The 15,909-nt window shown below is 42.7% G+C and overlaps 1 protein-coding gene across 4 annotated transcripts; it reads right to left on the reverse strand.

Moving 5' to 3' along the window:
- Positions 1-938: 938 nt before the first annotated feature.
- Positions 939-15,909, reverse strand: gabrr2a (gamma-aminobutyric acid type A receptor subunit rho2a). 4 transcript variants are annotated; one of them, XR_013630340.1, is made up of 10 exons: positions 12,129-12,496; positions 9,886-9,992; positions 7,188-7,255; positions 6,311-6,534; positions 4,943-5,172; positions 4,689-4,829; positions 3,239-3,391; positions 2,880-3,088; positions 1,218-2,233; positions 939-1,130 (listed from the first exon to the last, which is right to left on the reverse strand). XR_013630340.1 is itself a non-coding variant. In XM_078798916.1 (10 exons), exons 2-10 carry the CDS (start codon positions 12,248-12,250, stop codon positions 1,904-1,906), a joined length of 1,584 nt encoding a protein of 527 aa, XP_078655042.1. In that variant the 5' UTR covers positions 12,251-12,401; positions 15,728-15,909; the 3' UTR covers positions 939-1,903. The 4 variants fall into 4 exon arrangements, 3 of the variants coding, with proteins under 3 accessions (XP_078655042.1, XP_078655041.1, XP_057913432.1); XM_078798916.1 differs by adding an exon at positions 15,728-15,909 and having other exon boundaries at positions 939-2,233; positions 12,129-12,401; XM_078798915.1 differs by having other exon boundaries at positions 939-2,233.

Here is a 15,909-nt window from a genome sequence, read left to right on the forward strand (position 1 = left end):
GTGTCTCGTCCAAGTAAGACTCTAATAGAAAACTCTTTGTTGTCGCTTGTTTTTATTGCTCAGTAATGCTTCTAGCCAATCAACAATCGGCTTGGGTAGATATGAAAAATACAAATATGGCTGAAATTCTTCTACAACAATGTTGCATCCTGGCCTAAAAGAAATCTATTCTGTTTGCGATACAGCAAGGTCAGTCAGGTCATATTTTAGCTAGACAATAAAAAGCCATCAATAGCTGATCAATATTCTTAAGACTAAATGAAGATGAAACGTTAAACATCAGCAGAGAAAGCGGCTGTGGAGAAAATGTGTGTCAATGCTGAAGAGCAAATGATGGAACGATGGCAAAACTGGGAAGGTTTGGAATGAGGAAAATGTTGATGTTGGAACGCTTTCAACGGGAAAATCAAATCTGCTGGTAGATACAATGATATCTGCTGGTAGACACAATGATATCTGCTGGTAGACACGATGATATCTGCTGGTAGACATGATATCTGCTGGTAGACACGATGATATCTGCTGGTAGACATGATATCTGCTGGTAGACACGATGATATCTGTTGGTAGACACGATGATATCTGTTGGTAGACACGATATCTGCTGATAGACACAATGATATCTGCTGGTAGACATGATGATATCTGTTGGTAGACACAATATCTGTTGGTAGACATGATGACATGAGTTGGTAGACATGATGATATCAGCTGGTAGATATGATGATGATGGTGATATGGGTTGGTAGACATGATGATATCTGTTGGTAGATGTGATGATATCTGTTGGTATACATGATGATATGGGTTGGTAGACATGATGCAGATATCTGCTTGTAGACATGATGATGCTATCTGTTGGTAGACGTGATGATGATATGGGTTGGTAGACATCATGATATCAGTTGGTAGATATGTTGATGATATCAGTTGGTGGATATGATGATGATATCTGCTGGTAGACATGATGATGATATCAGTTGGTAGATATAATGATGATATCTGCTGGTAGACACGATGATGATATGGGTTGGTAGACATGATGATGATATTAGTTGGTAGATAAGATGATGAAAACTGCTGGTAGACATGATGATGATATCAGTTGGTAGACATGATGATGATGATATCTGCTGGTAGATATGATGATGATATCAGTTGGTATATATGATGATGATATCAGTTGGTAGATATGATGATGATATCTGCTGGTAGACCTGATAATGATATCAGTTGGTAGATATGATGATGATATCTGCTGGTAGACATGATGATATCAGTTGGTAGATATGATGATGATGATGATATCAGTTGGTAGATATGATGATGATATCAGTTGGTAGAGATGATGATGATATCTGCTGGTAGATATGTCAATATCTGCTGGTAGATAATACGATGATATCTGCTGGTAGACATGGTGATGATATCAGTTGGTAGATATGATGATATCAGTTGGTAGATATGATGATGATATCTGCTGGTAGATATGATGATGATGATATCTGCTGGTAGACATGATGATGATATCAGTTGGTAGATATGATGATGATATCTGCTGGTAAACATGTTGATGATATCAGTTGGTAGATTTGATGATGATATCTGCTGGTAGACATAATAATGATATCAGTTGGTAGACATGATGATGATATCTGCTGGTAGACATAATGATATGAGTTGGTAGATATGATGATGATGATATGAGTTGGTGGATACGATTATGATGATATCAGTCGGTAGACATTGACGTTGCTGCCAGGGGATAGACGCCATTTGTGTAGAAAAGCTTCCTTAACACGAAGCAGCAGACATTTGGTAGAAAAGTTGTTAATAAGAACCCTAACACTACTTGGTAGTAGCGAATCCAGCATGGTAAGGTAGAGCATAGTGTGGGTAGGAATCAGCAGTAGACGGACCAGTAGATGAGGTTGAAGAAGATATAGGATCCAGGGAAAATCATGCGTGAGTATTTGTCAATGGCGTGTGTGTTCTGGATGATGTTGAGACCACGAAGGCTCTTCTTCTTCTTGGTGGCGGTGGACTCGCTGCTCACTGACAGATGAACCACCATGTGTTCCGCCTTCTCCGGAACCTCCCGCATGTCTTCCTCCTCTGGCACCACCGGCTCTTCGGTGTAGCCCGCCAGGCTGTTGGTGTCGGCCTCGCTGTAGCCGCCGTCCAGCATGGCCATGGTTCTGGTCTGGGATATGCCGCATGTGCAGGGCAGTGACTGGCAGAAGAGAAATATCCAATGGAAACACGTCTGGACTGGTGGCCAGCCAATCACAGGGCACATATAGACAAACAACCATTCACACTCACATTCATACCTATGGACAATTTGGAGTGGCTAATTAACCTAGCATGTTTTTGGAATGAAACCGGAGTACCCGTAGAAAACCCACGCATACACAGGGAGAACATGCAAACTCCACACAGAGATGACCGAAAGTGGAATTGAACCCTGGTCTCCTAGTAGTGAGGTCTGCACGCTAACCACTCAACCACCGTGCAGCCTCATATAAATCATTCATTCATTCATTTTCTCTCGCATTTTCCTCACAAGGGTCGCAGGGGTTGCTGGAGCCTATCCCAGCTGTCTTGGGGCGAGAGGCGGGGTACACCCTGGACTGGTGGCCAGCCAATCACAGGGCACATATAGACAAACAACCATTCACACTCACATTCATACCTATGGACAATTTGGAGTGGCTAATTAACCTAGCATGCACAGGGAGAACATGCAAACTCCACACAGAGATGACCGAGGGTGGAATTGAACCCTGGTCTCCTCGTTGTGAGGTCTGCACACTAACCACTCAACCACCGTGCAGCCTCATATAAATCATGATAGAAGCAAAGGTGAGTATTTATACCTGGGATTGTGCTCGCTCTCTCATTTTGCGTTCACGGCGGTCCTGGACGGTGGACAGGTAGTTGACAGCAGCGTACTCCAAGACGGACAAGAAGACAAAGACAAAGCTGACCCAGAGGTAAATGTCCACAGCTTTGATGTACGACACTCGCGGCATGGATGCATTGACGCCGGTGATGATGGTGGACATGGTTAGCACCGTGGTGATACCTGCACACAACATCACCTCATCTTCAAACCTCACTGCTACTCTATTTGCTTGCTCATGATCATCTTAAGCTAGCTTGCCAGGGACCTGGAGGAGCACTGTGAGATACTTTGTCAATACAAGCTCTGAGGTTCAGCCCATCTTTTTATTACCCAAGGAAACTCTGGCTGGCACGGCCCGCCGGTCGATCCAGAAGGACACCCATGACAGCATCACCATCAATGTGGCTGGAAAATACGTCTGCAGCAGGAAGAAGAAGATGTGGCGTCTGAGTGTGAAGTTGATGTAGAGGCGATTGTACCAGCCTAAAAAAAAAAAAAAAGACCAGAGAATAGCTTGGATGAGCAGCTTCCGAGGAACATCACACATTGTAAACCGCATCTTTATACATGCTTCCACAAACCTCGATACACACAATCTTTACCTTCCATTTTGTCTGCAACACCAAGAAACATCTGCTTACACTCCTTCTGCTTTATGGCGCTTTGTTGGTTCTGCACTCCACCGCAATACCCAAAATCTATTTCCCTGAAGTAGCATTTCATATGAAACAATATTTTGGTTGCAAAGAAAACCTGTTTACCACCTCCTAAATGCTTTTTGACACGATTAGAGCCCTCTATACATGAAATAACACCCCTATAGTCACTTTTACACTCCTAGTATCCAATATAGTAGACATCATAAGAGAAAATAAGACTTATAAAACCTGTTTACCACCTTCTAAATACACTTTTTACCATGATTAGAGCCCTCTAGACTTGAAATAACACCCCTATAGTCACTTTTACACTCCTATTAGCCAATATGTGGACATCATAAGAAAAAATAAGACATATAAAACCTGTTTACCACCTTCTAAATACATCTTTTACCATGATTAGAGCCCTCTAGACATGAAATAACACCCCTATAGCCACATTTACACTCCTATTAGCTAATATAGTAGACATCATAAGAGAAAATAAGACATAGAAAACCTGTTTACCACCTTCTAAATACACTTTTTAACATGATTAGAGCACTCTAGGCATGGAATAACACCCCTATAGTCACCTTTACACTCCTATTAGCTAATATAGTAGACACAATAAGAGTAAATAAGACAGAGAAAAACTGTTTACCACCTTCTAAATACACTTAACATGTTTAGAGCCCTCTAGACATGAAATAACACCCCTATAGTCACCTTTATACTCCTATTAGCCAATACAGTAAACATCATAAGAGAAAATAAGACATGCAAAACCTGTTTACCACCTTCTAAATACACTTTTAAACATGATTAGAGCCCTCTAGACATGAAATAACACCCCTATAGTCACCTTTAATAAGAGAAAATATGACATAGAAAACCTGTTTACCACCTTCTAAATACACTTTTTATCTTATCGAAAGCGAGGAAACCACACCAAAAGAAGCCTAGTCCTACATCCTGGCTCATCCAATCAGCAGCCTGGATATTAGTCTATTGAAATGACTATTGTAGTATTTTAGCGTAGGAAGTGCTGGTATCGGTATGGATCGGTATCCGTATCGCCAGCTGATGTATGATATGATTTTGTGGACTTGAGTGATGTGAGTGAGGTGTTCCTCATGTACCTGTGCTGCTGTAGAAGGCCAAGCGAGATGTGGTGTGGAACTTCTGGATGAGGAACTGTGACAAGGAAATGCGATCATCCGTACTTAGCGACTCATCTCCACTTTTCCAGTACAGCATCAGGTCTTCATCTGTGTATGCGTCTGCAAAATAGTACACAGACTAGTTGGAAATGTATACTCGTTCATAACAAGTATCCGACTCATCCCTATTCAATATTAATAAATGGAATATTTTCTCAATCCCACTGACATACCATCCATAGAGAACACATACACGGACAGTTCCATCACTGTAGCTGAGGTATCTGGGGTGGTGGATGGATGGTTGGGCGGATGATGGATGGGCGGATGGATGGATGAGTGGGTGGATGGATGGATGGTTGGATCCATGTTCAACTCACAGCTCTCTAACTCCAGTGAACACGTCTGAGAATCCAGAGGAAAGCGACTGAAGTCCATGTTACAAGCTGCCGTGACGGTCACCCTGTGAGAAGGACAGAAACAACGTGAGGACACGTCCGTCTCCTCAGTCCAGTTACAATAGAAAGATGGAGTAAGTATCCATGACGTCAGCATCCGTCCATGTTGACAACAGTACAGCACATAGAGTACAGACAGGAAAGGGGCGGAGCTCATGGAGCTTGCAGCTTCCTCGGCCATGTCCACACTGAAACCTTCTCAGAGACTCTACAAATGTTGTTCAGTGTAAATAAGACCTGTCTTAGTCTGGAAGTAAGTCCTGTCTTAGTCTGGAAGTAAGTCCCGTCTTAGTCTGGAAGTAAGTCCCGTCTTAGTCTGGAAGTAAGTCCCGTCTTAGTCTGGAAGGAAGTCCTGTCTTAGTCTGGAAGGAAGTCCTGTCTTAGTCTGGAAGGAAGTCCTGTCTTAGTCTGGAAGTAAGTCCTGTCTTAGTCTGGAAGGAAGTCCCGTCTTAGTCTGGAAGTAAGTCCCGTCTTAGTCTGGAAGTAAGTCCCGTCTTAGTGTGGAAGTAAGTCCCGTCTTAGTGTGGAAGTAAGTCCCGTCTTAGTCTGGAAGTGAGTCCTGTCTTAGTCTGGAAGTAAGTCCCGTCTTAGTCTGGAAGTAAGTCCCGTCTTAGTCTGGAAGTAAGTCCCGTCTTAGTCTGGAAGGAAGCGATGTCTTAGTCTGGAAGGAAGCGATGTCTTAGTCTGGAAGGAAGTCCTGTCTTAGTCTGGAAGGAAGTCCTGTCTTAGTCTGGAAGGAAGTCCTGTCTTAGTCTGGAAGTAAGTCCTGTCTTAGTCTGGAAGTAAGTCCTGTTTTAGTCCGGAAGGAAGTCCTTTCTTAGTCTGGAAGTAAATCCTGTTTTAGTCTGGAAGTAAATCCTGTTTTAGTCTGGAAGGAAGTCCTTTCTTAGGCTGGAAGAAAGTTGTTTCTTAATCTGGAAGGAAGTCCTGTCTTAGTCTGGAAGGAAGTCCTGTCTTAGTCTGTAAGTAAGTCCTGTCTTAGTCTTGAAGTAAGTCCTGTCTTAGTCTTGAAGTAAGTCCTGTCTTGGTCTTGAAGTAAGTCCTGTCTTGGTCTTGAAGTAAGTCCTGTCTTGGTCTGTAAGGAAGTCCCGTCTTAGTCTGGAAGTACTAAGTCCTGTCTGAAGATGTCGGGCTGGTCCACACCTGAGACTGTAAAGGACGTGTCCATCGGGAAAGACACGCAGCATGATGTTGTCTGTGGTGGTGTCGTGGATGAAGGACCTCTTGGAGTGGACAAAGAAGACATCGGGGACCCAGATCTTTTTCACAAGGCGCCCATCGAAGGTCATGCTCTTGTTGGTGCTGCTGGTGAATGACAGCCGCTCGTCCTTCCAATAATGCCTCAGGTACAGAGTCATGGTAAAATCCTGTTGTTTTGTAGACAAAAGATATCACCATTAAGCAGTCTGCAGCTTATACTGACAACATGCAGTATAGACTTAGTGCCTATATAGCATCAAAGGTTCTCCTATTTGGACCAGGAATGCTGGTGGGAAACAAGTAAGATGCTTGGGTTAGCCTGCTGCTGTGTTTAATGTAACTCTCAAGAACAGATGACATGTCCCACCAGGTGGCGTATGTGGTGAATGACACATGGTGGCCTCTGATGGCAGTCCAGTCCAGTTCAGTCCAGTCCAGTCCAGTCCGGCATTTAAAGTCAATGAGAGGCCTTCATTTGATTGGTTAAGACGACACTCGGCTGTGTTAAACCCTCTTATGCCTTCTCTCCTCTTTCTTTGCCACTTGCGCTGATGAGAGGGATGGAGGCGTGGGTGCGCGGCGCTGCGCCAGACTGCACTGCTCTCCAAATACTCTTGAAAGATGCTGTAAATCACAATATAGGAGGGAGACGATGGCGCTTGGTAGAGGTCTGCGCTCTCTGAGTGCTTTTCTCGTTGAACGTTGTTCAAGTACACTTATCCTTGAAGTGCACCTGAGTACTTTTTATTTGAATGTTATTGCTTTTTTCCAACATGTTTTGGTGTCACTTTTGTCACTTTAAGTTGACATCTTTGCTTACCATATCAACTTCAGAGATGCTGTCCAAACTTTCCACCTGGACATCCACACCCACAGGGATGGCAGGACCTTTGAAACAGAAGCACGCATAGACTGAGCAGGTCAGGTTGTCCCTCCAAACCGTACTACTATGTACTACTATGTAGTGTAGTGTGCCTCCCATACACAATCATTGTACATCACACTACCACACACAAATATACACAACTATGTAGTGTAGTGTGACTCCCATATACAATTATTGTACATCACACTACCACACACAAACACAACTACTATGTAGTGTAGTGTGCCTCTCATACACAATCATTGTACATCACACTACCACTCACAAACACATACACAACTATGTAGTGTAGTGTGACTCCCATATACAATTATTGTACATCACACTACCACACACAAACACAATGACTATGTAGTGTACCTCCCATACACAATCATTGTACATCACACTACCACACATGAACACATACACAACTATGTAGTGTAGTGTGCCTCCCATATACAATTATTGTACATCACACTACCACACACAAATATACACACAACTATGTAGTGTAGTGTGCCTCCCATATATAATTATTGTACATCACACTACCACACATGAACACATACACAACTATGTAGTGTAGTGTGACTCCCATATACAATCATTGTACATCACACTACCACACACAAAAACATACACAACTATGTAGTGTAGTGTGCCTCCCATATACAATTATTGTACATCACACTACCACACATGAACACATACGCAACTATGTAGTGTAGTGTGACTCCCATATACAATTATTGTACATCACACTACCACACACAAACACAACTACTATGTAGTGTAGTGGTCCTCCCATACACAATCACTGTACATCACACTACCACACATGAACACATACACAACTATGTAGTATAGTTTGCCTCTCATACACAATCATTGTACATCACACTACCACACACTAACATACACTACTATGTAGTGTAGTGGGCCTCTCATACACAATCATTGTACATCACACTACCACTCACAAACACATACACAACTATGTAGTGTAGTGTGACTCCCATACACAATCATTGTACATCACACTACCACACACGAACATACACAACTACTATGTAGTGTAGTGTGCCTCCCATACACAATCACTGTACATCACACTACCACTCACAAACACATACACAACTATGTAGTGTAGTGTGACTCCCATACACAATCATTGTACATCACACTACCACACACAAATATACATAACTATGTAGTGTAGTGTGCCTCTCATACACAGTCACTGTACATCACACTACCACACACGAACATACACAACTACTATGTAGTGTAGTGTGCCTCCCATACACAATCATTGTACATCACACTACCACACACAACCCCATAATAACATAATAAGATAATAACATAATCCCATACTTAATCGTATCCATCAAATGAAGAAATGTATTAAACTATAAATCAGTTTTGACTAATAGTCAAAATAGTCAAGCGGGGTTCATGAATTGATATATTTGGGAAAAATGAAGCGGCGAAGGACATCTGTAGTGAGTTCATATGCTATGCTATGCTATGCTACGTCGTTCTAAAAGATCAATATTTGAAAAGAGTACTGGAAAACAAATAGCGGTATAGGAATATGAAATATGGTGTCTGACCTTGTGACCTGTGCTAAAGCTGCCACATCACTAAGCCATGGCATTTTCAGAAAAAGCACATAACAACTTGAGTATGGTAAACACGGTACCCCCGCATCCCCACCCCCCCCCTTCCTTCCATGCGGATTACCAACAAGCTTAATGTGTTATTTTACTGAGGATTAAAAGCAATAATACATCCCACATGCCAGCCACACTCGACCTCTCTGCACTCTCCCTCAAAGTCAAAGTACACTCAATGTTGACTTACTGCTCGTACGTGACTAGTTTTTTATTGAGAGTGACTGCTACAAGACCCGCCATGGGGCCAAAGAACGTTCCGAATGGAAGCAATTTGACGAGACATTTCGGCATCCCATAACTGTGCTCCAAATGGTCGTCGATAATCGATATTATTCCCACACTGGGGCTGTGGCCTGAAAGCACCGCTTCCGTGTTAGCGTATGCTGGCTAACCAGGCTAACTGCTAGCACTCTGTAGCCACTCACGAGAAGCCCGGCCTGTAAAGGTCTTTCCTTCCTGTCAGACTCCACAATATAAACCTCGCCAACAATCCTGTGCAATAAACTGTGCAATAAAAAATACGCAGCTGTAAATATTGTATAGAAATTCTTGGTTTGTACTACCTTGATGTTTCTACGATCGTCTGCTTTTGTACTTTTTTTTTTATAGTTTGATGAATCCATCATGCCCTGTGATTGGCTGGCAACCAGTCCAGGGTGTACCCCGCCTCTCGCCCAAAGACAGCTGGGATAGGCTCCAGCACCCCCCGCGACCCTCGTGAGGAAAAAGCAGTAGAAAATGAATGAATGAATAATTAACCTAGCATGTTTTTGGAATGGGGGAGGAAACTGGAGCACCCGGAGAAAAGAGGTCTGCGGCTAACCACTAGACCACCGTGCCGCCTCTGGAACAGAAAAAAAAACGACCTTGATTTCGCCTCGTTTTGGTTTTGTTCTGCACTTCAGTCATCCACAATCCCGATGTGGAGCACGAACAGACGTGTTAAAAGAGAAAACAGGGGAGAAGAGCACCTCCAAACGCTGGTCTCATGGTGAAGTCGTGGTCATCTACTTTGATGAGATGCTCCGTCTTCATTTTGCGGGACTTGGTCACATCTGGAGGTTTCTTTGCCAAGGAGCTGAAAGGATGAGATCATTCAGACCATGTGATGAAGTGTTAGAGAAGAAGAAGAAGAAAAGAAGTATTTCATCCCTGCTGATTTGCTACTGGACGCTAAGCCAGACATGAGAAGTACGTCTTTGACTTGTGTTGACCTTTTTTTACCTGCAGGGCGCTCCACTTTGTACTTTTAGCAGCATCAGGACCACCTCGGGCTCCACTATCTTGCCCATGTGATCACGGCAGGAGGGAGGATCCAACCCGTAACCTTCAGTTTGGGTTTGAGTCATACGACCATGCATTGATATTCATACAGTATATTTTATTTTCTTTTGGGATAAAATCGTTAAAAACATCCATTCCTTATGAATGATGGGTGATCTCGGGCCCCCATGAAACCTGTTTTAGTTTATTCCAAATTTAAATCCTATCATTTTTAAAATTTATATTTAATTTCTTCACATATTTTACCAGCTTGTCGGCTTCGTGGATAAAATGAAAAACCAAAGGCATTCTGGTCAAATGAGAACTTTTTCTTCATATTTTGACTTCATTTTGTAAAATTGTTGCTGGAAAAAAAAAATATTTGGGTGCCTAAGACGTCCGCCCTCGACTGCCACCCACCCGGGGTCTACAGGGGAGATCCCGTGTGGCTTCCTCAGGCTGTACCACCAGGCGCCTCCCCAGGGGCCTGGCCCCAGGGTGAGGTCCCAGTATCCCATGTCTGGGCGGTGTGCCCCCCCCCCCCACGCCTTTCTTCATTAGGGTCTTCGGAATCAGTTTTGGTCCCACCCGTCACCTCGGACCCGCGTTTGGAGACCCTACCAGGGTACATGTGGTCCCAGACATGGTCCTAGGATGACTCGGACCCCCCCACCACCATTAAGTGCTGATTCACAGGTTCAACCCACCCCCCAACCGCCTTTCTTCATTAGGGTCTTCAGAATCAGTTTTGGTCCCACCCGTCACCTCAGACCCGCGCTTGGAGACCCTACCAGGGTACATGTGGTCCCAGACATGGTCCTAGGATGACTTGGACCCCCCCACCACCATAAAGTGCTGATTCAAAGACCCCCCCCGCCACCGCCTTTCTTCATTAGGGTCTTCGGAATCAGTTTTGGTCCCACCCGTCACCTCGGACCCCGCGTTTGGAGACCCTACCAGGGTACATGTGGTCCCAGACATGGTCCTAGGATGACTTGGACCCCCCCACCACCATAAAGTGCTGATTCAAAGACCCCCCCCGCCACCGCCTTTCTTCATTAGGGTCTTCGGAATCAGTTTTGGTCCCACCCGTCACCTCGGACCCGCGTTTGGAGACCCTACCAGGGTACATGTGGTCCCAGACATGGTCCTAGGATGACTTGGACCCCCCCACCACCATAAAGTGCTGATTCAAAGACCCCCCCCGCCACCGCCTTTCTTCATTAGGGTCTTCGGAATCAGTTTTGGTCCCACCCGTCACCTCGGACCCCGCGTTTGGAGACCCTACCAGGGTACATGTGGTCCCAGACATGGTCCTAGGATGACTTGGACCCCCCCACCACCATAAAGTGCTGATTCAAAGATTCACCCCCGCCCCCACCACCGCCTTTCTTCATTAGGGTCTCCGGAATCAGTTTTGGTTCCACCCGTCACCTCGGACCCGCGTTTGGAGACCCTACCAGGGACACGTGATCCCAGACATGGTCCTAGGATGACTCGGACCCCCCCACCACCATAAAGTGCTGATTCAAAGATTCACCCCCCCCCCCCCGCCCCCACCACCGCCTTTCTTCATTAGGGTCTCCGGAATCAGTTTTGGTCCCACCCGTCACCTCGGACCCCGCGTTTGGAGACCCTACCAGGGTACATGTGGTCCCAGACATGGTCCTAGGATGACTCGGACTCCCCCGCCACCATAAAGTGCTGATTCACAGAATCACCCCCCCCCCCCTCTTTGCCCTCTGACCCTGTCAGCCATCATTTTTTGGCAACATTGATTCCGATTTCTATTCCCTAAATATGCTCTTCCTTTTGTCCTGCTCATGTGACGGTCATGTGACTTGAAATCCCCATAAAGCTTTCATAGTGCCCCCCCCCCTTAGAAAAGAAGCTACTCTATGTGCTCCATTTCAGCCAAGCGTTCAAACCCAAAGTAGCGTAAAGAACTTACGTGCCGTGTTTCTGCGTGTCCAAAGCTCCGGTCCATCTGGGCATCCGGTGTCGGTTCTTCCGGCATTCCCCGCTGGCCAGCAGGCACAAAAGGAAGACCACGGTTTGGCTCAGACCGTGCATGGTGAGGAGACAAATCCACAGCTGAGATCTTTCATGGCACCTTCACGCCTCACGCAGGTCATGTTTCTCATGTGAGGGAGAACGAGTCCTCATTTCTCATCTCTCTGCTCGCACGGCGCGGGAGAGAGAATCCTCATCCTGGTCCTGGCCGCTTAAATAACACACTGGATTAGCGCAGCATCACACAGATTATTTCTACCCGTGGCAATAAAAGGATCCCCTCAGCGTTGTTAGATGATAGAACAAGCATCAGCAGAACAGTAATACCTCACTGCTTTCCACACTTTTAACAGGCTGGGGGTCAGCAACCTGTGGCTGCCGATCCGCATGCGGCTCTTCGGCCTCGGTTGTAAACCAAAAAAAAAATTTTTTTTGGGAGTTGAGCATCTAATCTGTGCGGTATTGCTGGATTATGTACACCATCATAGTATAATATTAGCAGGTAAACATAGAGTACACCATTAAGTACACCATCATGTACACCATTATATACATTATCAAGTACATCATGTACGTTATCAAGTAAACAATCATGTACATTATCAAGTACACCATCATGTACACCATCATGTACATTACCAAGTACACAATCAAGTACATAATCATGTACACTGTCAAGTACACCATCATGTACATTACCAAGTACACCATCAAGTACATCATCATGTACGTTATCAAGTAAACATCAAGTACACCATCATGTACATTACCATGTACACTATCAAGTACATAATCATGTACACTATCAAGTACACCATCATGTACATTACCAAGTACACCATCAAGTACATCATCATATACATTATCAAGTAAACATCAAGTACACCATCATGTACATTATCAAGTACACCATCATGTACACCATCAAGTACACCATCATGTACATTATCAAGTACACCATCATGTACACCATCATGTACATTACCAAGTACACAATCAAGTACATAATCATGTACACTATCAAGTACACCATCATGTACATTACCAAGTACACCATCAAGTACATCATCATGTATGTTATCAAGTAAACATCAAGTACACCATCATGTACATTATCAAGTACACCATCATGTACATTACAAAGTACACCATCAAGTACATAATCATGTACACCATCAGGTACACCATCAAGTACATGATCTATATAGCATGCTTGTGTATTATTCTGATGATATATAGTATTATTCTGATGATATATAGTATGCTATAGTACATATAGTATGATTATGATATACAGTATGCTTGTGTATTATGATGATATATAGCATGCTTGTGTATGACTGATATATAGTATGCTTGTGTATTATTATGATGCTATATATAGTATGCTTGTGTATTATTATGATGCTATATATAGTATGCTTGTGTATTATTATGATGATATACTATATAGTATGCTTGTGTATTATTATGATGATATATGTATAGTATGCTTGTGTATTATTATGATGATATACTATATAGTATGCTTGTGTATTATTATGATGATATATGTATAGTATGCTTGTGTATTATTATGATGATATACTATATAGTATGCTTGTGTATTATTATGATGATATATATAGTATGCTTGTGTATTATTATGATGATATATGTATAGTATGCTTGTGTATTATGATGATATACTATATAGTATGCTTGTGTATTATTATGATGATATATATAGTATGCTTGTGTATTATTATGATGATATATGTATAGTATGCTTGTGTATTATGATGATATACTATATAGTATGCTTGTGTATTATTATGATGATATATATATTATGCTTGTGTATAATGATGATGATATACAGCATGCTGATGTATGACTATGATATATAGCATGCTTGTGTATTATTAAGATGATATATAGTATGCTTGTGTATAATGATGATATACAGCATGCTTATGTACGACTATGATATATAGCATGCTTGTGTATGACCATTATGATGATCTATATCATGCTTGTGTATGACCATTATGATGATCTATATCATGCTTGTGTATGACCATTATGATACATATAGCACGAGTCCAGCAAGCTTTAGCGCACGGTTGCTCTCCACTTGATTGGAGCGTGCATGTGGTGTGTAAACCAGCACTTGTGCGCTAAGATGCTTTGCAGCCCTTGCATGAGCAATGGAAACTACGAGTATCTGTTGAAAATCAGCTTAGACTGCATGGAGTCGTGTCACCCGTGGCTCAACCGTGACCTTGTGAACTTTCTATCCGCCGTCAAATGTCCAAGAGAAATAACTTTGAAACACTATACGCCCGTCTGTCATGTACATATGTTCACACATAAACCACCTCGACGATATTTAACCATATCAAGTTATTTTTTCAATTCAATTGTGTTTCTCAGTACTATCACTCAGGTAAACAAAGATGGCGGTGTAGGAGACGGAGCATGTTTACAGTCATTATAGCCAAGATTTCAGCCATGTGTCAACTTTTAGAACATGGACTTAAACCTCTTAAGACATGGAGATGACGATTGGTGGCCTTCAGTGTCAATGACTCCAATTGTTATTATTATTATTATTATTATTATTCTCCTCCAATTATTCTATGAAATGTGCTTCTTAATGAGCGTAAAGGGCTCTTTATAGCCCCGCCCCCCCCACAGTAAACATACATATGTCGGTGAAAACGTTTCAATAAATGTATGATGCTTTACAGCAGGGGTCTCAAACACGCGGCCCACGGGCCAAATGTGGCCCGCAGGACACTAGTTTGATATGGATATGGATGCTGTATGGTATCATGTACCCAGAAAAAATTATTACGTTTGATTAATGTTCATGTCAAAGGTTAAATAACTGTTCATAGTTATCCTCCCTATCCGTGTGGAAGTGGTAAGTTTTTGGCTATTTAAGTTGAAAGGAAATAAATTGAAGGCTACCGTTTAGGTCGCTAGCTCTCTCGTTTGCGAGTTAGCATGTGTCTCAAGACCCTGCAGTTGCGCAATATGTTGTAAATAAAAAGAGTATAAATGTGACTATAGTCGTGTTTTGTCATGTCTACAGGGCTCTAATAATGCTTTGTTCATTTTAATCTGAAAAAAATCATTTGTCTACCCACCAACTATATGTGGTTTCTTAAGTTTTTATTATTTGCCGTTTTATTATTATTAGATTTATTTATTACTGATTGATTTTCTTTATTCTTGATTTGTTTATTTATTTTTTATCTTATTTTGTGCAGAAAAATTAAAATTAAGATATTTGAGAACAGTGGAATGTTTTATCAGAGCTTTTATTGTGGAAAATCGGAAACCAAAGCACTGAAAAAGTTTGTATATTTTTCTGTTTTTAATAAATGCGTTTTTTGTTTTTTTTTTGGAAAACCTGATGCGGCCCAGCCTTGCCCAGACCCTAGCTCCAGTGGCCCCCAGGTAAATTGAGTTTGAGACCCCTGTTTTACAGCCTTGTCGCTATCATGGAATACTGTTTAGAAGATAGGATGTGAACAAGACATGACTTACTCAGGTCTGTGCCGACTTTGACGTCCTTCTTCCTGTCTTTTTTTTTCCCTGTGTAGCGACGGAATAGCATCCTTTTTCAAAATGCCTTTATAGTGTACTTATAGAGGCTCCAAATGCTTCTTGTAAAGGCGTTCCTTCATAGCAGTCATCAGTGAAATGATCACTGCAAAGAACAGAACTCC

The sequence above is a fragment of the Doryrhamphus excisus genome, linkage group LG19 (assembly GCF_037039965.1).
Source record: "Doryrhamphus excisus strain RoL-2023G ecotype Guam linkage group LG19, RoL_Dexc_Guam_v1.1, whole genome shotgun sequence".
In the NCBI taxonomy this organism is placed as follows: Eukaryota; Metazoa; Chordata; class Actinopteri; order Syngnathiformes; family Syngnathidae; genus Doryrhamphus; species Doryrhamphus excisus.